The 26,583-nt window shown below is 32.1% G+C and overlaps 2 protein-coding genes and 1 long non-coding RNA gene across 3 annotated transcripts; all 3 read right to left on the bottom strand.

Moving 5' to 3' along the window:
• Positions 1–554: 554 nt before the first annotated feature.
• LOC114179929 (probable GMP synthase [glutamine-hydrolyzing]) lies at positions 555–4,915 on the bottom strand. Its single transcript, XM_028066438.1, has 5 exons — positions 3,697–4,915; positions 3,031–3,088; positions 2,845–2,928; positions 2,548–2,689; positions 555–1,511 (listed from the first exon to the last, which is right to left on the bottom strand). Exons 1-5 carry the CDS (start codon positions 4,160–4,162, stop codon positions 1,143–1,145), a joined length of 1,119 nt encoding a protein of 372 aa, XP_027922239.1. The 5' UTR covers positions 4,163–4,915; the 3' UTR covers positions 555–1,142.
• Positions 4,916–9,710: 4,795 nt separating this feature from the next.
• LOC114176162 lies at positions 9,711–11,488 on the bottom strand. Its single transcript, XR_003602973.1, has 3 exons — positions 11,278–11,488; positions 11,013–11,171; positions 9,711–9,979 (listed from the first exon to the last, which is right to left on the bottom strand). It is a non-coding gene; the product is annotated as an uncharacterized LOC114176162 (long non-coding RNA).
• Positions 11,489–19,159: 7,671 nt separating this feature from the next.
• LOC114177934 (probable WRKY transcription factor 32) lies at positions 19,160–25,090 on the bottom strand. Its single transcript, XM_028063539.1, has 5 exons — positions 24,676–25,090; positions 24,531–24,583; positions 22,441–23,141; positions 22,169–22,324; positions 19,160–19,746 (listed from the first exon to the last, which is right to left on the bottom strand). The coding sequence occupies exons 1-5, from the start codon at positions 24,917–24,919 to the stop codon at positions 19,389–19,391; spliced, it is 1,512 nt and encodes a 503-aa protein (XP_027919340.1). The 5' UTR covers positions 24,920–25,090; the 3' UTR covers positions 19,160–19,388.
• Positions 25,091–26,583: the final 1,493 nt, after the last annotated feature.

Below are 26,583 nucleotides of genomic sequence, written 5' to 3'. Positions count from 1 at the left end.
TGGTAACCGCGTCAATTTCGAATCTTACAAAGGATAGGCGCATCTCATAAATTTATCACGGTATTAATGGTTTCTTAGTTTGTAGATTTTGTTTGTGGTAAATGGTTAAATATACAGATCACACATTCCCTTAGATTTTGGTGGTCTTCTTCTCAGTGATTCAATAAATATACTAACCATTTTCTGGCAATATTGTTTTTTAATGAAAAAGTGGCTTAGCTGTCATCATGGAAAATGTAAATCAAGATTCCTCGTGCCTTAACACGCAGAAAATTATTGAGTTCATGAACACAAGACAAAAAGCTCATCATTCTCAAGGGTTGTGAAAGACTAGAAGAGACATAGTAATAGTGTTTTGTTGTTCGTCCGTTTGTATAAATTACTCCAGCAAGGACGCATGAAAAAATTAATTTTGTATTTTTGGAGGTATACATAGGGTGACGAAAAACGAACCTCAGACTAACGTTTGTGATGATGATGATGTGTGAAATTGTGATGTTCATGAATCTCTCCCCATCAACTTCTTGGTTACTAGAAAAAAGGAACCAAAAAGATTTTGCGTAAGATTGAAATAAAAATGGAGCAGAAAGAGACATGAAACATTGGTTGTGACAAAGCAGCATCCATCACAATTATCAGTTTGAGAGAGCGAGTAATGCCCCACCACTGCTGGTGGAATCAAAACGAAGCACACATATCTATCAGAATGAGTAGTCCTGTTCCCACGGTGACAAGAAAAAGCACGCCACTGTTCTATCATTGTCATCCATCACAAGTAGGACTCATCATTCAGTTCAAACTCTAGCTAAACAACACAATGCGTGCATGGAAGTATGTAACTGTAATCAGAATGAGACGGTGTCAAAGATATTTCTAATCACCAATCTTTTTGACTGTACAAAAAATTGTACTCCAATTTGTTACGGCCTCCCTGGAGAAGCCACATACAAGATGATGAGTAGTTAGGTACTAAGTTGATTTAATTCTTCAACTAGCTATGGTTCCCGTTTCAGGGTTTGATGAGATGGGTACGTACACAATTTCTATTCCATCACGACTCAATCTAAGGCCTAAGTAGTATGAATTTGGTGCAGTAGATGAAGAGTATGAGCCAAGACAGTTGTTTGTTGAGTCGTCATGAATCACTCTGACGATAAACTCAAATTATCGATGGCAATGGAGAGATCAGATTCCATCACATGATCACACTGCTTTTGTTGGGAATCGTCTTTGGTGACATTCTCTTCCTTCCCTTCTGCAGCAGCCATACAATCTTGGAATCTAAAGCAACTGATGAGGTGGTCATTTGTTAACCCCACAACCTGCATGAAGGAGTATATGACCGTGGGACCCACACCTCGGAAACCTCTTCTCACAAGGTCTTTGCTGATAACATCGGCTTTTGGTGTTTTTACAGGAACCTGTCGAGGATATCGGAATCTGCTAATTATAGGTTTGTGGTTCACAAAACTCCAAATATACTTGTCAAATGACCCGAACTCTTCTATTACCTGGCATCAGTAAAACCTGCAAAAAGTTAGTTGCAATGATAATCATAACCATGGTGCAAATTGTGCAAAATGTAATTATGACAGTTTAGTCAAAAATAAAGCATTGTAGCGTTTCATGTTTACAAAAGTATCAAGACTGATAGGTGACTAGGGACATACCAGCTAAGCATGCTGGCTGGTTAAAGAATAAAAATAATTAGGTTGCATATCATTGTTGTAAATTAGAATAAAAGCAGCTCAGGCTGTACACCGGATTAATATCATGGTTTGTCCCATATGGGTCATAGAAATTGAATAAGGGTCAGGACCACACAACCTTTATTACCTAACCTACCTGATCAACTCACCATTAAACACCAATTTAAGTCATTCAGTGTTTCAATGCATGGGGAAATGGGATGAAAAAAATAAAGTCTTCCCATTAATTTTGCAGAAAAATTTTAAGACATCTCATGGGTAATTACATGAGTTAGGATAACTATGCTGAATCACAGAAAGGAAAATTGTTTAAAAATAAAAAAGTATTTTAATTATTAATACTCTCGAAAAATAAATCAGCAAAGATGATCACTTTTATACTTTACCAATTAAATACCTTCTGTTTTCTTTTTTAAAAAAATTATTAAACTTGATTTACTTTTCAGGAATTTCTCCCAAAGATCAATTGCAGAAAATACCGAAAGATGTAAATTAAAAAAAAAAAAAAGCTTTCATGCTTGAGAAATATGAAGTAGCTGATTATATTCCTAACTAGAATGCCTAATAAGGATAAACATGCAGACCCCAATACTCCTCTATTTCGTTGATCATAAATAAGGAAGTACGAAGTATCACCTAGATCACTTGTTCCCTGGACATGTTATTAAATCCAGAGACACCTAATATAGAATGATTTTAGGGTATGACGGTGCAATAAACACCAAGGGTGTAATCTTGTCTTTGAATGGTCCAGCAATCAACAAGTAATCATGATCCAACCCAAGAGTTTGCATATTCCATAACGAAGGGTTCAAAAGTCATGAGAAGGCTAATATACCTTTGATATTTGACGTGCATTCTCAATTATAGCACGCAGTTTAAGGTCGGAAAGTAAAGAGCTTGCGGCGGTTCCTGGTGCCATTATCTTCTTATCATTAAATTTTGAGACAGCAACTGGATCAAAATCCGCAAAAACTTCCCTGCAAAGAACTTTGTTAACAAAAATAATGTAAACAGTCAAAGAGAAAATAACGGGCTACAACTGATGTAGCCGCTAACCAGTATAGGTTTGAGGCCAAGAATGAATAATAATTTTAAAAATTAAATAAATTAAGAACATCTACAAAGGTAATACCTAAAGATGTGCCTTTGGCTTAGAATAGCTGGCCAAGTGAGTTCTGACAGAGCACTCGAGAGAACAAGAAGCTCAAATAGTTTCCTGCACAAGATAATGAGCGTCAAGAAAAAACATAATACAAGAAGGCGTATTCCTTTTCCGGCCAATATAACAAGATTACTTTCTGAGGATCACATCACATACTTGTCATCATGTACTGGAACTCCCCATTCTTCATCGTGGAAGGTAGCGTAACATGGTTCTAATATAAATGAGTAAACTTGGTCAGGAAACAACTTTGAAAAAGGCTATGTAGTTCAGAACTTAAAACTTAAAACAATAATTATAAAGGAATTTACAAGAAAGATAGAGCTTCTGTACATTAGACTCTGCTCCTATCAAGCTAAATCAGGCTCATATAATGCATTCACTCAAGATTCCCAATTTTCTCTTTAATGGCTGAAAAATATCAAACCAAAATCTAAAAAAAAAATAAACATATATCCGTTGCATGCTGTATTACGCCTTCAGCTACAAACGCATGCATGTTGTATTATATTTCAAGAAAATGAAGACAGCTCGAATATCTGTGTCGATAAACTCTACTTCACTCTCATTTCAAAATAATTCATATCCTAAAGAATACAATGACATACAAATGGAATTAAACACTCAATTATCAAGAACTGAAATTCATCCTGTAACCGAGTGAGAATCACACAATTCACGCTCACATGAGCTCCAATAAGACCAGACAACAGAAACTATCTGTCGAAAGGCCTATGGTACAATGAATTTTTCATCACAACATAACAAGACTTCATACTGTAAATTTGGAGGGAGTGAAAGAAGATGGAGAGGAATACGAACCAGTATTAGGAGTGATCCAAGCACACCTCTTCTTGGACTGTGACCCATGAGGAGGAGACTCCAACACACCATCAGAAGCAACACTCCTAGGCTTCGAAACAGAGCGCTTCCTTGTGCACCCCAAGCTAGTAGACCGAGTCAGTCTTCCAGTAGAAGCACGGCTACGAAACGAGTCAGTAGATGCATCAGACGAACATGAAGCATTGAGAGACAAATTACTGTACAGTAACTGCTCGTGCCGGCGCAGAACACTCGCAGAATGTGACTGTGGAGAAGTAAGAATCGCAGACACTTCCTGGGATTTCTTCTCTTTGGCCTCATTGTGCAATTTCTCAGCTTTCCTCAGTGGCTTAGAAGCGGGCTTCCGGGAACTCCATGACCCTGTTTTGTTCCCACCCGGTCCAAACACAGGCCTTGCAGCCTCTGAGTCACCAACATTCACAGACCTCAATCTGGGACCAGACATTCACACAATTTTTTTTCTTCTTCAATTCACCACTCACCCCTTCAGATGACTCTTTAAACTCTAACTATCCACTTTTGGAAGCTTAAGACGCAATAGAAAAAGCATGAACATGTGAAACTTTCAGCGAACACCTGGCGTACAGTAACGAGGGTTTCTAAACAGATCTCAGAATTTCACCCGAAATATGCACTGAACAGGGTATCACTTAAATCACATCCAAAACCTGCAAATTGACAGACATTGAAACACGAAACCCGTTTTCCTCTCTGACCAGATTCCGAAATCAGCTCAAAACCCAGAAAGGTTGAAGCCGGTGACGGAAGCTGCTGACACAACGGGATCAAGGTGTTGACCCTTTTGAGCAGAGCTAGGGTTTAAGCTGAGTTGCACCGTGCAGTGGTGCTGGTTTTGGAAATGAGGCTAAGAGAGTCTTCAAAGGTTGAAATTCCATTCTGCATTGTAGAGAAGGAGGCTGCTCCCAGCACTACAACCTCGCTTACACGCATTCCTCGGCAAAGTTTATGTTTTTTCAATTTTCTTTTGTTTCCCAGAGAAAAAGCAAAGAAATTTTCCGGGAAAAGAGGCGAGGTTTGGGAGTAAGAATAACAGAAATGATAAAGATTGGAGAGAGAGAAAGAGGGTCGATGAAGACAAAGGAAGATACAAAAAAGAATATGGGAGATGAGATGAGATGAGAGGAAGGGAGAGAGAATGGGAGAGTGAGGAAGAACAAGGCCTCTTGAGTTGAGTGAATGAGTGACGCAACGTCAGTAACCATCCTTTTCCTTTAATATAATACACTTTTATCATAATCATCACAATCAAAATAACTTAATTCAATTTTTTGTATGGAAAATGATAAAGTGACTCCTAAAAGTTACTACTTTTTTTACTCCCTTACGTGTTATTGGCAGGTGGAATTTTGAAAAGAATTTTGATTTATTATTTTAATTGTTGATGTGGCATTGAATACGCGTTGAAACTTAAATCGGGAGAAAAAAAGGACTAGGTTTTGAGTTTGTTTCGTGTGTCTTGCTCAGAGAAAATTGTTCCTGCCTCTCACCATCATCTTTTGATACACACAATTGGAACCGAGACTCAGAGAAAAAGAAGTGACTAGGGTTTCATTAGAAAGAAAATGGCTTTTGGGTTTGCTTCGTCTCTCTTACTCGGAGTAAATTGCTCCCCCCTTTCGCTCATCGTCGTAGATCGTCGGACTGTCGTCGCTCCAGGCCGACGTAGGATCTCGCGTTCTCTAGTCGTTGCGTCAATGATGACCGTTTTCCCCTGTCGCTACTAGCGTGAGGTCATGTTTCTCCATCTCTGTTTCATTTTTTAATGGTGTGGTTTGGGTTCTGATAATATTCACCACCTAAAGAGTGAGCATGCCTCTTCAACTTTCAAGCATCCATCTAATGTTCCATGTAGTTTGCCCCAAATTGGACAATTTTACGTCTCTATGCTAAATCCTACTTTTTAAGTTCTTGTAATTTTTGTAGGTGGCCAAAGAAGAATTATCGCGTGAGTGTGATTATCGATTGGAGGCAATGAATCAAAAGTTGTACCAAGATCTTCTTGATGGGGTCGAGCGATTTTATTTTCCAATAGTTGTGGATGCTATTTCAAGTAGAAGAGTATTAACTATCGAGCTTGTTTATGGTAATTATAAGAACTTTAACCACTTATTTTTTATGCATTTTTCTATACATCTTTACATGCAATTTTTTGGTACCATAACTTGCATAGCCTGTTTACACACTTAAATGATTTAAGAGAATAAAAACATTTGTGGTGTTCGATGCAGTTGCATATCCTGTTTAGATGACAATGCTTTCAACATATATGTAGTAATTATTTGTGTGGAAGATATAGTTTTCCATATTGGATAGTAGATTTTCCCTGTAGATGGTCCTATTTTATCTCACATAATCTAATTTGGTAGCCATTTACTCAAAAAAATTTGTAATTCATTAAAAGTGAGAAGAAATGTATGTTAACTATAAGAAAATTTATGTGATTAATTATATAATTATGTTTGGAGAAATTATCACCTTCAATCAGACACTTTTATGAACACAAATTTGTCCATGTTTTTAATCATTCTTTGGTACTTGTTGAGAGATGCTACTTGTCCTATTCATTGAACAAGGGATGATTTCCTTATTACTTCAATTTTTTGGTTCAGTTGGGGGAAAAATATTTATGAATTCTTGATTGCTTATTTAGTTTGATAATCAAACTGTTTACAACATTGAGATCAAATAAATAGAATGATATTCTTGTGAATTAAATATTTTGCTTATCTTGCCACAGGAATTACAATTGAAAAAGTGGCATCACTGGACCAGGAATTACAGTTGCTTATTCTTGTGGATTTTTATTATTGTTTATGATGCATAATTGATTAGATTCTAGCATGTGTAAATGGTTATTGTTTTATAATAATTTTCATTTTGTTTTCTTGCATTCAATGTTAAAGAAAGTGTAGTACATTGCATCCATTGGGTTCTTTGGTGAAAAGGAATAGCGGTGTTGAGGTAATTAAGGTTGAGGATTAAGTGGTTGATTAAGTTTCTTGTGTAATTTTTGGATTTGAGTTAGAAAACAAATAAGCATCAAGACTGTGAGACTAAAAGATAACAAGAAGTAGTCATTCATAGAAGAAATAATAATATATCTTTTAAATTGTATTTTGCCCTACTTGTATTTCATATTGACAATGGCTCTTCGAGTCTTTGAGCTTTGCATTAGAGGAAATGAGTCCAAAGTAATAAGATAATATTCTTGTAAGCAGTAAGGTGTGATGATCTTACTTGCCACTCTTTATACAATCTTTGAATTTACTGTGTATATTTAGATTCAAACATGGTATTGCTCCTGCATTTTGGTGAACATTGGAATAAATATATAATCTCTTAAAATGCAATGTTGTAATCTTTTGGAGGTAGAAATGTCAATAGATTTTTTAGTCCAATTGATTAAACTGAAACTTAGACAATTAATTGTTGAATGTGCAGGAGTTTTGGATAATGATTTTGTTGACATGGTGATTCATTAGCGGGAAGGCAACATTTTGGATGCATGTAGCTCATTATATTTTTTCATTCCTATTTCTAAATTCAAGAACAAGTATGATAATTCACGAGGTGGATTTCACAGAATTTGATAAATATATTAAGACTTAGACTAATTTGACGTATATATTGTTATATTTTTTTATTTTGTAAATTGAATTGATATAATTTTGTGATATTCTTGTAATTAGTAAAGACTCTTACTGTGTGCAAAAACTATTGGTGTAATGAGCAATCACATACCAAAGACCATTATTGTGTGCAAAAACTAATACTCAGCTCAACACTTAATATATCAAGGGTCAGCAATTAATAGTTCCAGAGTTATGATGTTTGTCGTATGGGAGTTGACCAATTATCCCACACCAGATTTCATTATGTAGAATATAGCTTCCAGAAACCACAATGATGTGTTTTAATTCCCTGAAACCGGTTTACATGTTGAGTGTTTTACCATAGACCACAAATTGTTACTGTGTGCAAAAAGAACCGCTAAGGTCAACACTTAATATATCAGTGGTCAGCAAACGATAGTTCCAAAGTTATGATGTCTATAATGTGGGAGTAGTGGACCAATTATCTCACACTAGATTTCATCATGTTCAATATGGCTTTTATACACCTTAGTGAAGTGATTTAATTCACTGAAATTGATTTACATGTTGAGTGGCTTACCACAGACCACAAATTGTTATTGTGTGCAAAAAGTACTACTTCGGTCAACACTTAATATATCAATGGTCATCAGTTAATAGTTCCAAAGTTATAATGTTTGTTATGTGGGAGTTATGGACCACAAATTGTTATTGTGTGCAAAAAGTACTACTTCGGTCAACACTTAATATATCAATGGTCATCAGTTAATAGTTCCAAAGTTATGATGATTGTCATGTGGGAGTTATGGACCAATTATCTCACTCCAGATCTAAGCATGTTCAATATAGCTTCCATATACTTTAGTGAGGTGTTTTAATTCACTGAAACTGGTTTATATGTTGAGTCGCTTACCACAGACCACATATTGTTATTGTGTGCAAAAAGTAATGCTTAGGTCAACACTTAATATATCAAGGGTCAGCAATTAATTGTTCCAAAGTTATGATGTTTGGCATGTGTGATTTATGGGCCAATTATCCCATACCAGATTTTATTATGTTTGAATATAACTTCCATAAACCTTTGTGAGGTGTTTTAATTCCCTGAAACTGGTTTACATGTTGAGTGTCTTACCACATATCAAATATTGTTATTGTGTGCAAAAAGTAATGCGCAGGTCAACACTTAATATATCAAGGGTCAACAATTAATTGTTCCAAAGTTATGATGTTTGGCATGGGGACCAATTATCCCACATCAGATTTCATTATGTTTTGAATATAGCTTCCATAAACCTTAGTGAGGTGTTTTAATTCCCTGAAACCGGTTTACATGTTAAGTGTCTTACCATAGACCACATATTGTTATTGTGTGCAAAAAGTAATGCGCAGGTCAACACTTAATATATTAAGGGTCAACAATTAATTGTTTCAAAGTTATGATGTTTGGCATGTGGGATTTATGGGCAAATTATCTCACACCAGATTTCATTATGTTTTGAATATAGCTTCCATAAACCTTAGTAAGGTGTTGTAATTCCCTGAAATCGGTTTACATGTTGAGTGTCTTACCACATACCACAAAATGTTACTGTGTGCAAAAAGAACTGTTAAGGTTAACACTTAATATATCAGTGGTCAACAATTGATAGTTCCAGAGTTATAATGTCTATAATGTAGGAGTTGTGAACCAATTATCCCACACCAGATTTCATCATGTTCAATATAGCTTCCATGTACCTTAGTGAAATGTTTTAATTCACTTAAATTGGTTTACATGTTAAGTGGCTTACCACAGACCTTGGATTGTTATTGTGTACAAAAAGTATTGCGTAGGTCAACACTTAATATATCAATAGTCATCAATTAATGGTTACAAAGTTATGATATTCTTATTCTTTGTGAAAAAAAAATGTAAGTTAATTTACTGACATATATTCTTATATTTTTTTAATATTTAATTTAATTTCAAAAAATTTAACATTGACTTAATGAAAAAAGGTTACAAATTAATTTAACTCATCTTTTGATGAAATAATTTATTGTAAAAAACATACACAATTTTGCTGATTAATTTTATGAAAAAATATATTCAAAAAAATTACATTTTTTTACAACAAAAATATACATTACATAAAAAATTGAAAATAAATAACATTAGATTAAACAATAACTTGGTGTTATTTTTGTTTCTCCAACAATTTATTGGCACTGATGTTTACATTAGAAAATCACATTAATTAGGCAATTATAAATATGATAGCGATGTTTTCATTCTATTATCAATATCTAATGTTATTAATCAGTAAGTCACGAACAAGAAAAAATATATAATAATTATGATTTTCATCATGACACCAAGTGGCACCATGCTATAGTAAAAAAAATGTTACACATTCATTGTTCTTAATCTTCTCTAATCTTATACCATTTCAGATTCCTTTTGTCAACTGCATTCTCTGTCCTTTAAAAAAGTCTCTGTTGTATGTTGCATCTTTGCTAAAAAATTAATGGTTTTAACCATGTCACTGATCAAAGGTCGAGTATGTGCTTCCTCCTGAATGCACATTGCTACAATTGCTAGTTTCCTCTACAAGAAATTCCCCGATTCCTTGGAATCCATTCCTTTTAAGTTTGTTCACAACAACCTGCATCAAAGTAACACAACAACAACCTGCATCAAAGCTACTTCTAATATTACTACTTTACTACTAGTATTTAAAATTGATACCTAACTTACCTAAACAGCAAACTCACATTCTAAACAACTTCTAAATGCTAAAAGAATGCTAAAAGCTAATCTAACTATAACCAAAAAATAAGAAATGCAAAATTTCACTATTAAGACATATAAATGCATCTTAGAGTAGGCTAAAGCTAGAACTTCACTAAATCAGAGAAGGAAAATGTAAAACATCTATCTAAACAAGTTTAGAATGCCTATCTTAGCTTTTATTGCAGCAAAACAAAAATTATTACAATAGCAAAACAAGTTTAGAAACCTTGGGAGAAACAAGCGAAAGACCGAGACTTTATCGAGAAAATGGAATGCTTGGGAGAACACCCTACATCATTTGATTTTGAATCTCGCATTCCAAAAAGTGAAGAGTGAGGAAAGGGAATCAAGAGATCTGAACATTATGGTTAAAGATAAAATTCAAAGCCTATATATGTTGCCAATTCTCAATTTAGTTCCTTTATATAAAAACTTACGAAATCGTTCTCTGCAAACATTATCAATGTATTTAAAATTTCTTCCTAACTATAAGGAACTAAATTAAGAATCTATAGGACCAAATTAAGAATACATAAAGAAAATTAACTTTGACAAAGGACCAAATCGGTAACCTTTACACCATTATATCTAATTTAGTAAGGTTTTTTAAGAGGATCAAAGAGAAAAATCTTAACAGAAATAGGGGTTGAATTATATTTTTAACCTAAAAAGATTATTTAAAACATTAGAATAACTAAGTAAAGGGATTATCAAGTCCTTGAAATTGCATCCATCGACATCAAGAAAAAGGAAGGCAAGGGATTAGCAGTACCATGGCCACCCAATGGTCATGAAATTTAGAAACAAGAAATTTAAAAAGAACATATTTTGGTGAGCATGGATTAAAGTACATGAACCTTGAAATGATTAGATACGAGAAATAAGACGAGGGTTTAGGAGAATACATTTCGTATGAACTTGCTGAGGTTGCGGGGATTGTTGGCAAAAGTAAGAATGATTGGCATAGTCACGTAATTACCTAACTTGCCAATTTCTACAATCCCTTTGAAAGTGTCGAGAGACCACGTCGTACCTTTACCATCACCAACAAATACGAACACCAACTACAACAAATTCAAGTACTATGTTGGTGTTTTCCTTGAAATATAGAAACTGCTTATAAAAAGGAATATGATATTAAAAAACGAAATAGAGAGGGAGAAGCAAGACCTTGCCCTAGTAGCGACAGAGGAAAATGGTCCTCATCGACACAACGGCGAGAGGACGTGAGATCTGATGTTGGTCCAGTATGACAATTTGACGATTTGCGTTTCTGTGTATGGAGATAGAAGACGACTGTGAGCGAAAGGGAAGAGCGATTTACTTTGAGCAAGAGAGACTAAGCAAACCCAAAACTTATTTTATTTCGAACAAAACCCTAGTCCCTTCTTTTTCTCCCTGTCTCGGTTCCAATTGTGTGTACAAAAACAGAAGATGACGATGAGAAGGGGAACCACAAACTCAAAACTTAAATCCTTCTTTTTCTCCCAATTTAAGTTCCAACGCGTATTCAATGCCACGTCAACAATTAAAATAATAAATCAAAATTCTTTTCAAAATTCCACCTGCCAGTAACACGTAAGGGAGTAAAAAAGTAGTAACTTTTAGGGAGTCAGTTTATCATTTTCCTTTTTGGAAATATAAATTATAAAATAAAATCAACCACTTTTCTTAAAATTTATTTTATTCTATAATTACAAGGAGATAAATATTATTTGGAAGAAGTTTGGTAAGAATAATTAAACGCTATATCTTATTCTTTGAAGTAGATTCATTCCTTGACTTTAACTAATTAGGCTATCATACATTCTTAATATTGGCACATAAAATATTGGTTACAGGAAATATTTTAAATAAATGCGAAAGAACACTTCAATACATTTCTCTATTTTATTCTTGGTAAATAGTTCTGGTATCTTCCTATTTTATTATGAATTAGATTCATAATTTAAGTATGAGTTTAAATTTGTAAATATAAATGAAAAAAAGTTAAGTATCAATTAAGAAAGAAAATTATTGTTTTAAGATTTTGAGTTGAAAGTCATTTTAATCTCTAGTTTGAGGTCAGATCACAATTATGTAAGTTATTCCTAATAAACTTTTTTCTTATAAATTCATCAATGACATAGAGTCGTTACTTCAAGAAACATATATAAACTTATTATCTTAAGGTTTTTTGTTGAAAGTGGTGTTATGTAAGTTGGACTTGTAAAGTGTTAAAAGTGGTCTTTAAGCCTAATTCAACCCTACAAAATCGGTGTGTAAAGTGAGGTTTGCACCTTACTTATATAATATGAAATTGTCTTATCTTTAGTCGATGTAGGACTTCCAACGTACACCCATCACGCTAAGGTGTATACATCTTGTGCGTGAAACTATAAATGAAGGATCTGATAGCGGTCTGATAACGGGTGGACTAATATGCCCGAGAAATCTCGTTAGGATAAGTTTTAACCTAGCTTTGATACCATGTTAAAAGTGGACTTTAAGCCACAAAACCGACTTGTAAGACGAGGTTTGCACCTATAAGTATGAAATTGCCTTATATATAGTCGATGTGAGACTACCAACATAAAGAGAAAAACAACAATGATATTAGAAGCATTGGTTTGTCTTGGTGTCTGAGTAACTACACAATATAATTAAAGGTTGTCATACATGTTTTCAATCAATGGGAATATAACAATGTAAATCATCTTGGTGCTTGACTTACATCGTTATGATAAAAACAACAACATAACAACAACCATATAAGTAAATGTCGTCCTACATGCTTTCACTCGAGGAAAAATGTACCAATGTAAAAAGGACTCTATTCTTTGAAGAGGAGATTGTTGGAAATCAAAGTGTGAGTTTAAATATTACATTTAGTAAAAATAAGAAAACTAAGCATTGTATAAAAAAAAAACTCATAAACTCATTGCTTTGAGGTCCAGGGTTGAAAGTGATGTCAATCCCTTATTTAGGTTGAACACATATCATATTTGTGTAATCTATAATGAATCTTCCCTATCGGGAAGAAAAACCATGATGTTAAAAATAAATCAGTTCAATTTAATTTATTTTTGCAAACAAAACAAATTTGTAATTTGACTCGACCCACTTCAGTTGGTTAAATCCCTTTTGAATATTTTATTCTTTCAATTTATTTTATATATTTGTTCTAATATAATCAAAGTGGTTTGACTTAACTCATTTTTTAATATAAATACAAACAAAGTGATAGTTTATCTAATCGAACATTATTATAAAAATAGTATTTAAAAATAAAGATATATATATATATATATATATATATATATATATATATATAAAAGTTAGTAAACAAATGCATTAACCAGCTCATAAACTATTAAAATATTATTCAACAACATTATAGTTTTTAAAATAATTAAATTATCAACCTACATAATATTAAGTAATAGATAACTATAACAATAAAAAAAACTTATAAAAATATGGTAAAAAATTAAAGTTATTGATGGTAGATTATGAATCAACCAACTTTTAATCCAGACTCACGTCTAAGAAAACTAAATTTGTTTCCAACTCAATCCTACTTGTACATATCACTTCAAGTATTAGATGAGATGGGTGTAGTTAGTCTCATGTCGTTCGGCTTAGATCCTCATGATCAGTCAGTTGCGAAATAAGACAAGTTTGGTAATTAATTACGGAATTATCATTTTAAAGAATAATAAAAGGTAATTGGGCTATTAGACAGTTATTAAGATAAAAGACTTATTCATAATGCCTATAATTATGTTGTGTAGGTAAGACATTTAATACTTTTGAGTCTACTACATTTCTTAAACTCTGCCTTAACCTGAACACTAACTTGAGCGTCAAACTATTTTGACATGTTATCGACGGAATGAAACAAACCAACAACAAAAAAATAAGGAATCAGGAGAAAAAGATTAAGCAGCAAACTCTGTGACATAATGAATGAAGCGAATATTAATATATCCTTAGCCTTATAAGAACACTACTCGAACCCATAATAAATTGAACTGATTTATAGATTTAAATTCATTTTAACATATATATCTTGTTGTTTTTTAATTTGTAATATAATTAATTTGGTTTATAGTTCTAAAAGGTAATAAAAAAACGAGTATAATGTATACTAGTTAGAGTTACTACCGTAAATTAATTCATGTTAATATCGTCATACTGAGTCAAGATTGGTGCATTAATTTATACCAGGTTTAGATAGAAAAATAAATATATCTCACAGAAAATTAATATTTAAAATTAGGAATGTCAAAGCAGGTCAGGCCCGCCGCCAAGAAAAGGACGAGTCGGTTGCAATTTCCAATCCACCAACTCGTTGTAACCTGATCCGCCTAGCCCGTCAACCCTTTTTTTTTAATTTTTTATGTTAAATTTAAAAAACAATTAAAAAATAATACATTTTTATATTATATAAATAAATTTTTATATATAATAGATTTATAAACATAAATTTTAAAAAAGTTAAAAAAATAAATAAATAAGGGACGGACCAACTTGTCCTAAAACAGTATGGGTTACAATATTCAACCCATTTATTGGTAACAGATCAGCCCAACCCGACTTATTTTTGGCAGACCATAAACAAAATAGATCAGACAGTTCGTTTTGTCATACCTATTTCAAAACTGATTCACATTACTAAAATCACGATAAGTTATGTTTCCCATCAACCAACTTAAAATTGAGCTTACAGTACACCATGAATCTGACCAATCTATATTTTTAATTAATTAAAACATGCATAAACATTTCAATCGCTGCTCACTATATTTTTATATATCATTTATCAAATATAATCAAAACTCAGATGATGAAAACTTAATTAGAGAACATTAAACATCAAAATTATAACCTAAATACTATATTAGCTACAACATTAACTCCTGAGCACATTTATCATCAAATTCAATGGTTAAAAACATCAAATCAATAATATTCATTCTTACCATAAATTTGTCTCACAGAGTCAACCCCTAGGCCCAACCCAACTCACCAACAAACACCACACTCTAACTAATTTCCCAGCCCACCACCTTCTCATGCAACCACCCTACATGGATACAACTTAATAAATATATTCATGTTTCTGATAACTCTTTAATTAATTGTTCACTATTCAAGGGACTTCTCAATTGAATTTTTAATTCATCAATGAAGTTTTGTAGTTGGTATCTGAATTTTTTACTTTACTTGAAAGTGAAATTAAAAAGTAAGGTGTTCCTTTGATTTCATCTTTATAAATGTAATTCTTTAGTATGAATAAGTTTTACCATTTTTCTCATTCTTACCTTTTTTTTTTTTCTTTTCATATTATTGTGTTTTTAGTATGGATAAAATGTAATTAAGTTTAAAAAAACAGTCAAATCAAAAAATGTTAAATTAAACAAATCATCAGTTAAAAGATAATATTAATAAAATAATTATTTTAATTTAAAAAATATATTTAAAAGGTAAAATTGAAAAAAAAAAGTGAAAAACAAAAGAAAATTTTTCCTTTATATATAGATATAGATGTATACAAAAATTTAAGAATATCAAATATATAAAATATATTAAAAATATTAAATTTTAAAAAAATATTTGAAATTATATATTAAATTATATAAATATAAAAAAAAAAAATTTGGGAGAGCATGACCCTCTTTATCATTATAAAGGTCCGCCTTGGGTGCGAGTCGAAGGAGACTCCATATGACAAACAATATGCTATGAAAGAGGATTATACTTTGAAAGTTATTGAGAGTGGGGTTAACTCTGTCATTACTTGGTTGGGGACACTAACCTTGAGTATTGAAACATCATCTGATAAATTGAGAGCAAACATGACAGGTGCATAGTTTTACAAGTCCATTCAATACACTAATATTCTAGGAGTAAGAGTCTAGTATTATTTTTTTATTGAGTCATATGTAACTGGTAGTTGTTTGAGCAATTGGACTGGGCCGCGTGGGCTGATATCTGGTAGTTGATTTGATGATTGAGTTTGTGGGTTGAATTTTAAATGAGATACTGTGATGGAGCATGATGATTTGACATGAGACATTTGATGTTCAATAATTGGGAAACACATATGTTTTGTCTTGATGGACTTTAAAGTAAAGGTTCACTAAATTATGTGATAGTTGTAGCTTGTTAAGTATGACGGAATATTTGTTTAATTAGAAACTTAGACTGAAAATAAGATATTACTTTGAAATATGAAAAGTATATTTCTTTTATGATAGTTATTATTTCCTTATATCTCATTCCTTTATTTTATTTTTGTTTATCTTTTAAATGCATTAGCTCACCTTAGTGTTTTATTTTCGTGCTTCTTATCCTTTTTCTCTGTGATGATCATATCAAAATACGTGCAATGATAGGTTAAGAAGAAGATAATAGCTCTGGAGTGTGGTGAGTCATTTAAAACCTAATTCTAACTAGTTTAGATATGAATTATCCTAGACTGTTGTAGTTATTGTTCTAAGTAGATTTTATTTTGAAAATTTTCAAATATAATTTCAGTTTATTATCACATTTGATACTAATAATATGTAATAAATACCTATAATTATCTATAATTTCCTATAAGTAGAATGAAAATCTTTATATATGAATGAGTATAATAGAAATAGAGGACGTGACAATTATTTTATTAAAAACATCTAGAAAAATAAAAATATTTTAAAATGCTTGAAATTGTAAAAGTCATTTTGTATAACTTCAGCGAAAGTAAATCACAATAAGTAAAGGAATGGATATATTTTTACACTTAATAAAAGAAACCAACTTAAAAACTCAAAATAATAATATTTGAATGATATTTGTTTTATTTTTAACTTAAAGTTGTAATACTTATTATTATATTACTAAAATAAATTATCAAGTAGATATATATTTGTTATTATTAAAAAATTTGTGAATAGACAAACAAAATCACAACTCTTTATGTATGGGTTTTCCAAGTCAAATTGTTGTGCTAATGTATGAGGAATATTATATGCACTAACCATGTTTTATATTACCAACCACCAAATACCAACTCCAAGGACAATTAACCACAATATTCACCAAAACATTAAACAAAAACTAAGTAGTTTTGACTTGGAAGTAGAGAAAAAAATTAGTGGCCCCCTTTTTTTTATTTTATCTATCATTTAATATTTTTTCACTTAAATATATAAAATGTTTATATACATAAGACCAAAAATTCAGAAAACCTTTACATGAAACAATCCTCCTATGATCTATTTTTATTGATTATTATTATAAAAAAAGTAGACACCCATTTATATATAGTACATGTGCTTCCACTAATATTATTAAAATGAATATAACGAATTAGATTATGTTGTCTTCATACAAAACCATAACATTAAATTACGCAGACAAAATTGAAAATAATATATATATATATATATATATATATATATATATATATATATATATATATAATATGAGATTAGGAGGCCTTTAAACCTTTAATTAACACTTTCTATTAAAACTAATCATAGTTTGCAGGCTTAAATTAAAAGCTAACTATTACATGAAGTTTAAATAATATATGTTTGGCTTTCTCTTTTTTTTTTTCAATCAAATATTCCTTCAACAATTATAAATAAAGAAAATGTCACAAAATTATAACAACACATTTTTCAATAACGTCATTCATGTCTTTATAATTTTAATAAATTATATAAACTACGTTAAATAAAACATTAGAAAGTAAAGTGTTAATATTTGTTCCATTTACATGACTATTAGTCTCAACTGAAATGGTAGAAATTATTACATACCAGCGTGTGAGTAACGATTATAATTACTATTCAGAGTGGCGGATCTTGACTAAAATTTTTGGAGAAGTCAAAATAATATATTTAAAATTTATATATTTAACATTATTACCACTAATTCAATAAAAATAAATACATAATTTAGTATAATTATAACTATAAAAGAAACTACACATATTTTGTCTATCGTTTTTTTCATATTCTTGACCTTATCAAATAATTCAATCATAACTAAATTTTTCAGATTTTTTTTTTTCAATATAAATAAGCATATTATCTACAAAATGTTCATTTTTCATTTTACTAATGTGCACATATCGATACAAGAGTCATGTATTTCATTGTGATGAGCAACGATATTGTGTTGTTTTGATTTTTACTTTTTCTTTTATCAATTTTAAAAAAGGAATTTATTCTTTTATTTTTCATCAATATACCTATTTAAAAAACAAGTTTAAGACTAAAAAATAATCATAATCTAATAAAAAATTGAGAGACATAATTACTAAAAAATATTATGATAATCAAGTTCACTTATAAATTGTCTATAAAAAATCATATAATACATGACTTACTCTTCTATGTTCATAAAAAATAATATACAAAATGTTCATAAAAAATAATATACAAAATATCATGAGATAAAAAATAGTGCTAAGTATTAAACAAGTATTTCATTAAGCAGTAAGACAAGAGAAAATTACTTCTTTTTTTCCTTTAAAAATGAAAGAAAAAAATATAAAAGATGAGAATAAAAATAATGAATTTTTGTTTAACTTATTTTCTTCTTCGACTACAAAAAAAATTAGATAAAGGTGAAAGATGAGTATAACATATGAAAAACTCAAGAATGAAAAGAGAAAATGAAAATTATCTTAATAATTTTTTTTCTTTATCATATTTGATTTTATGTTTTACTATTTTTTAATATTAAAATATTGTACTTTATAAAAAAGATAAAAAAATATCTAATTTAATTTTTCATTAATTTAAAAAGATCATATAATTTTAAAAAATTAAAAAAATATACATAATTTAAAAAATAGGAGAGGGGGGCCGTGGTCCCTGTCGCATCAAAGCTCCGCCCCCAGGGGAAGACAATAACTAAACTTTATTACAGATTAAGTAAACAGAATTATAAAGTAAGGTATGTCTACTAATCCTTGTTTAAATTGGGGAATTTGCAGTGATAGTGTTTATCTGGGATCATTTAAGCAATGGAGTGGAAAACAAGAGGAAATGAAAATGGCAAAATGATTGTGTTAGCCTGATGATAATAAAATGATGTCAATCAATTCTATATTTGTTCCACTACTAGCAAACTGTTTCAGACAAGTTGAAGCGGTGTACAAGCAAAAATACACACCAACTGTTCCACTACAACCAACCCTACGTGGGGAAGAAAAACAAACAAGAAAGGATAAACATGGGAAGCACCCGCCAATTAATTTAGTTACAACTGCATGCATGCATGGCTTCTGAAACATCAATTCAGCAAGGCTTAATTTCAAAACCTATGCTCAGAAGCGTTCGAGCTGATTCCATTGCTTTCTCACCCCCAAGCTCCAGGGCTTCCCCAGTTAGTTCTCCTTCCGTGTCCACCGACCATTGAGTAGAAACTTTCTTCTTCTGTGGGGAATCGGGTTTCTTCACCTGCAAACTGTTCATGGACGCGGGTGCTGCAGCTGCCACAAGAGGAGCACTTGGTGGCCCGTGTCGTTTCTTGGGCACAGGCATGTCATGGTCGTGTACTCCCTTGTATGTTATAATCACCGCATCTGAGTTATCTACGGCAGATTCAATGTGCTTTCTCACAGGACATCCAGCAGAAGTGCATCTGTAGTAGTTCCTGAAAAATTCAACAGCTCATCACAACAAAGGAATAGATTACCACTTCAATCGTCAAATTATAAAAACAAAAAAGAGGAAGTCACTGTGCCATATAGAAGACGAGTGGGGCAGCTGTTTGGTCACTTTTTCAGAAACAAACAGAAAAAATCATTTTCGCTTATTTTATTTTGAGATTTTAAAACTGGCTCCATGTTCCAAAGAAGGGAAAAGAAAAACAGAGCAATCTGAAGCTATTCTTATTCGATTTTAAAAGTGATTTGTACCAGTGGTATATCATTGTAAAAATTGTAAACTTGTGAAACTTAAAACTCATGTCTTCATATTCTCTTCTCGCAAATGTGTTTCTCTTCTCCGCAAGTATTCCTGCGAACCTGCTTTTCTTCCCATGGAGTAAGTTGGGAAGCTCTCAATGGTTTGGATTTTTCTATACCAATGGTGACTCAGCTGTCCCCATCACTTTTGGCTACTGGTGGCATGGCAATACCTTACCCTATAACAGCTCGCACACGCCATTTCATTTACTACCCACCGTAGTCTCACTGAAAAACTGCCACCGCCTAGCATCACAATTCCAGTGGCGTAGACATGTTGGTGTGAAGACTTTTAGGAGACGAATGTTAGAAAGTTATTTGGTTAGGAGATGAATGTTAGAAAGTTATTTGGAACATTTTTCATTAATTTTGGTTTTTAAGAACTGCTTTAGAAGTTCTGCATCCAAACAATTTTCAGACTATTATTTCAAGGAAAAATATTCTAAAAGGACCAAAACAAGTTTTGAAATCAAGGTAAAAACCAAATTTTAAAAAGAATAGAAAAGCAATTTCAAACAAGCCCAAATGACTAGCATATTGCATTTTACAGAATTGCTACTTCACCACTTAGACATCTGTCCTTGTCCATTTGCCCATAGGAGGCAGCACTTATCAAAAAAGAATGAAAACCAAAGGTGGAGGTGGTCTACACCACCCCACCAACACATCTTTCACTCAAGAAGACAAGAAATCTCGTCCTCCCTGTTTTGGAAGGAATGTACTGATAGTTATTGTAGAGCAAATGATGTAACCACAAACTAAGGCTGTGTAAACTCCAATTTCCATTAAATTACTTTTGCAAACTGAGTTTGTGAAAACAGCTCTCTTTAATTCTATATCAAACTCAATTTCAAGGCCAAATTATGCTAAAACACACTGTTTAATTTTCAAACTGAAAACGAGACATGCAAAACCAAAAGAGAAAATTAGCATCCAAATGGTTTTGGACAATAAAGAGAAGATGTATGCCCAAGATATCGACTCCAGTTGATTTTGAGAATAGAAAATCAAGTGAAAAATACATCAACGTTCTATGTAATTAAGATGCTTCTTTCATTACTTGTTGCACCAAGGAGCTAAGAATATGCATCTAAACAGAATACAGAATATATCTGAAACACCAAACCAAGTTGGAAAATAGACCTTCCCAATATCTCGCTAGAGCTGTTAAAAAAACTTCCAAAACTGATTGGACTGTTAAAAGATAATCTTCATGCAGGGAAAATATATCAGTATTTGGCTCATATTTTGACTTACTATTTACAACTGATTGAAGGTTTGCATCCATGAGAGACAGGAAAGTATACACAGACTCCAACTCTTCTATTGCACAAACTCACCCTAATGCTTTAGAAAAATCCACCAATACATTTTTTTTTGTAAAAATCACCGAAAAACTAATCTGCGGTTGCTAATAATTTAGTCACGCTCAAAAGATCAACAACGAAATAAAAATTCAACTAATTTTTAATTTCTGACAATTGACTTTACTATGTTCTATGGAAGCAGGCCTAAAAAGAAGGCCTGTCTTTGCGCAAATGAACAACAACATTCAATTTCAAAACAAAACCTGTGCCAATTATCACAAAAAGAGTTCCACTACTATATTTTCATCAGATAATTCAAGTTATTTTAGACTCTACAAAGTTTTCTTTAACTAAGTACAAATTTTGCTGTCAACAGCTTTTCAGCTGAAGATAATAGAAAATACAGTTTTCTGGTTATTATGAACCTCAGCAGTTAGAAAGAACTTCCACAGAAAAGGGGAAAATAAAAAATGTGCGTATGGAGAGAGAAGGCCAATACTATTAAATATTAACCAAAATGGCAAAAGAAGCACTAGCTAGAATAATGTATTCGAATTGCACATCATTGACTTTGAACTGCATGCAAGCAAATAAACGCCAAATACAATTTCTTATTGGACTCTACAATTTATCGGATTTTTTTTTTTTAAATTGACACCCATTAAATCTAAATAGAACTTATTTTTTCACTAACATTGTGTAAGGATACTAACTTGTCAATGCAAAAAATAAAAAACATGCTAAGGACTGGACAGATTAAAAGGAAAAGAAAACAGAAAGTAAGCAATATATAGACATGCACCTGGGATGCGGATTTCCCTTCACCATTTTCTGCCCATACTTCCGCCATCGATAACCATCACCAGATATCCCCACATCCCCTGCTGCATGTATGACAAACTTGGGCTTCTTTCCAGGTTTTACAGGAGAATCCATGTCTGTTAAGTCTTTCTTCATTCTGGATATGAAATTAAAGGAAAGAGGTTAAATACTATCCTGCCACAATTAGAAGAAAATGGGCTTATTATCTTTCCTTTTTTTTCCCGTAAAGTCTGAGTTCATATGCAGACTTACCTTTTTTTCGGCTCTGGCTCATTTACATGTTCCTCTTTCAAAATAACTTTACCATTACTGATACTAGAAGCATTTGGCCGTTTCTTATCAGTGCTGCAGGGTGCTTCTTGCAGAGATTCTTTTGACGAAATGGATGGATCAGGATCCTTCAGAAGTCTGACAGGCTGATCTGGAACACTTTTTTCTACAATAGGTTCGCTGGCAGACGGAATCTTATTTTCCCTAAGAGAATTAGTCTTCAGTGGAGGATCATGACTGTGCTCACTTTTATAAACAATCTCTATCACATGACCTGAATGGTCACAACATTCAATCTTCTTAGCACAACAGTCTGAATGAGTACACCTGTAATAGCTTCGAGAACCTGTAGGACTCTTTACTTGCTTCTGACCATACTTCCGCCAGTTATATCCATCAGATGCTGATGACCTTGCAACAGAAACAGCAGATAAGGTTTTGCCACCAGAAGAACTTTTCTTATCTACCTCTGGCAAACGTGCATTATTGACCTTTGGAGTAGATAATTTTTGTTTGGGTACAGTTGGACTAGAAACAGATGATAAAGATTGTGTAACAGAAGTTGGTGGCAGTTCAGACAATGGAGTTGAACACACAGACAGCTGAAGCCGATTTGTCTGAGTTGGAAGTGGCTGGGCTTCTCCTCCTTGAATAATTTCTTTTTCAGGAGGTGCATCTGTCTCCTGAGTATGAAATTATCTACTTTAGTTCCAAAGAAGTGCAATATATGTGACTTTCAGATGCTTAATTCAAACACTACAAATATTTCTTTACCTTAGGAATTGTTAATTCACGAAAGGCAATCAAGTGACTAATTGTTAATGTTTGTTCGGTGTACCATAAATTTCTACGTGGGTTATGTTAATTTTTACAATCAGTTTAAGGAAATTAGTTGTGCGTTTCATTTTCATATTGTAGTGCATAATCTGAACTGTCCTGTACACTGATACACAAACCAGAATAGAACTATGAACCCATCAACAGTGCTCCAAGGCTGAATTGGGTTAGGAAGCCAAATTCCAAAATCAAAAGGGCGAAGTACCTCCCCCGAAAAAATCCCTTAGTTGAGTGAAGCCCAAGAATGGTTTACACACAAGCCATACAGAACATGGTGCATTGTCGACCATACCTGGTTGTCATACTAAAATTCAACTTAATTACGAAAAAGGGTCATAATAGACAAACTCATGCGGGCTTTAGTAGCTAGAATATCAAGGATCAATTCACCTAAATTCTTCAAGTTACACAAAAGCTCAAGAATGGTTTATATATCTACTGTATTTTTTTAGAACTAAATCCATCATAAAATAGGAAAATGCAGGGTAAATCACAGGGATAAGAAAAGTATTCTAAAAAATTTCACAAGTGTCTTGCAGGAGTAATACACAGATTCAGGTCTCAATTTTGTAACTAGCCAATTAAGTTGCAGCAGGCACCTTTGATAGAATTTTATATTACAGCAGCCCGTTATTAGATTCTTGATTTTTCTTATCTTTTTTTTTTTTTATGTTTCAAGCTCCTTCAATGGAATCCATCAACAGTATACTTCAAAAGGAACGTGTGAACTCTTTTTTTTTTTTATGTTGAAACTACAAAGCATTTGCTTACACTTTTTAAACGAATAAAAAGGGAAATCAGGAAGCCTGATAAGTATTCTCCTAGAATAAGTTTCATAATTTCTAATCCCAGGATGGAATGATTTTTCCGTATTGTTCTCGGACTACTCATTCAAAACTAACCATCATCATCCTGACCACCTATGAAACAGAGGAACACCCACAACTCATTCCACCTTTCAAGAAGTTAAGATCTTAAAGCTACAATAACACTTCCGAAACACTAGGTTCTTTAAAACAATATTCAAAGATCCAGTTAACCTAGGAGTAGCAACCGGTAAGAATTGCAACTGAGCAAAACTCTTCAAACGGGTTACACTTGCACTACATACCAAATCCCTAACCACAGCACAACTACAAGAAAACCCTTCCAACAAACGATCGCACAAAAAAACAACACTCAAAACCTCGTCCAAAATAATTAAATTAAATATCCTAAGATAAATGCTCTCTAACCTTACTTTCGGCTTTGCCACTGGAATTCAACGCAGCAGAGCCCCCGTGCAAATCTATCACATCAACAAATAAGTCACTGAAATATAAATATTCATTTCCATATATGTGTGCGGAAAAAAAGGACACCGCTGAACGAAATAATTACCGTCACTGCGATGGTGCTGCACAGCAAGGGTTTGCACCGAAGAGGCAACGGCACCGCCTAGGGTTTCTAAATTGGACTCCGTTCGACGCTCATCGGAACTTCGTAACTCGCCGCCATGCGACTCGGCGGCGGAGGGCGATTCGGTGAGTCGTTGTGTCTGGTTGGCGTGGTGCGGTTTTTGGTCGGAATCGTTTGGTTTGGGGTGCGGGTCTGGGAGTGCTTGGGGGCTGCGGCGCTCAGCCATGGCGCAGTAGCGGAGGATTGAGAGAGAGTGAAGTTTGGAACGGTTGCTGGTTTTATGGTGCGGAAAAGCGAAACGTTTCGAGTTTCGAGAAACGCCACTGTTAGTGTGAGAGAGAGTTTGCGGGGGAGAGGCTGTGTGGGTTCGTGTCTCTGACCTGCATTGACTCAGGTGCCTCTTTTCCTTAGCAACAATACTTAATCAATGTTTCATTTATTAAAACTAAAATATTTATTAACACCACAGTTTAATATTTAGGGGTGTTCTTAATCACATTCTAACTTCCTTCAATCCAGTGTCAATCGTTCAATTAATTTTTTACACATTAATAATAATAATAACAAAATATATATTATTTTCATTTTTCCAAGGAAGACGTTATTTTGACTGAAACATATTAATTTATTACTTTAAATATAAATAAGAAAAACAATACTTCATTAAAAATAAAAGCATCAGTCTGTTTAAATTTCTTTTAAAAATTAAATTATGGTTGTTTTAAGAGAGAAATATGTGTTTTGGTGATTTGGTTTCAACTACCCCCAAACACTCTTCAAATTATTATACAAGCATATACTGATTTACATAAAAGTATTATTAGAAATTATATCATATGTCAACAAGAAGAAGTAGTTTATATTTTTTGAATAATTAAGATTTGATGTGTTAAGAAAAAAAAATATTTTTGAAAATAATATTAATAAATAAATTAAGGTTAGTCTTTTCTGTTCATACATCATAGAACTTAAAAAAGAGTTTTTTTCATATACTTATAGTTGTTGTTTAGTTTATATATATATATATATATATATATATATATATATATATATATATATATATATATATATATATATATATAAAATTTTTTGTGAATTTTACCTAAATTAATAAATAGGCACCCGTTAATATGTAAAAGACAAAGAGAATATATTGAGCTAGTTAGAGATATAAAGGGTGGTAAAATATTATTAAAATTTATGCTATTAAGATTTTTATATTTTTCAAATATTGAATTGGGTGTTTAAAATATTAAGAGAATAAAATATATTAAACTAAGAATTAAAAATAAAACCAACATGGCATATGATATGTCGAATAAGAAAGAGAATGCGTTTAAGTTAATAAGTAATAAACAACAATGTACATGAAAAATATTAATAAGAGACTTTAACGTGGGACTAAGATTCAACCTATAAAGACTTCAATGTCACGTAGAAATTTCGATGACCTACATGTTTCACTTTTCATATCTTTTAAGAAATTGGAACAGAAATTAAAAGATTATCTTTTATTTATAAAAACTAGTAAACTTATTTTAACAACTGCACACAATTAGTGTGTATATTATTTATTTAAATTATTTTACATGCGTTAACAATTTAATATTTTCATTCAATTTCATAATCTCATGTACTTTATAGTAACTATCCAAAAAATAACATCATCATGAACTAATTTTCCAACCACTTTATTATTAAAGACGCTTATATAAACAAAGGATTAATCTATTAATACTATAAAAATAGCTATATAACATTTAACGTAATCTCATTTGACTTTATTTAATACTAATTTTATATTTGTTAACTTCAATAATTACTCTTATAATGATGGTCAATAAAGACTTTTACAATATAAATTCAAAATATGTCAGTCAACGTTTCTTT

Source organism: Vigna unguiculata, chromosome 3 (genome assembly GCF_004118075.2).
Source record: "Vigna unguiculata cultivar IT97K-499-35 chromosome 3, ASM411807v1, whole genome shotgun sequence".
NCBI classification, from domain to species: domain Eukaryota; kingdom Viridiplantae; phylum Streptophyta; class Magnoliopsida; order Fabales; family Fabaceae; genus Vigna; species Vigna unguiculata.
Note: the sequence above shows the minus strand (reverse complement) of the source record. Positions and strands in the feature narration are given on the sequence as shown.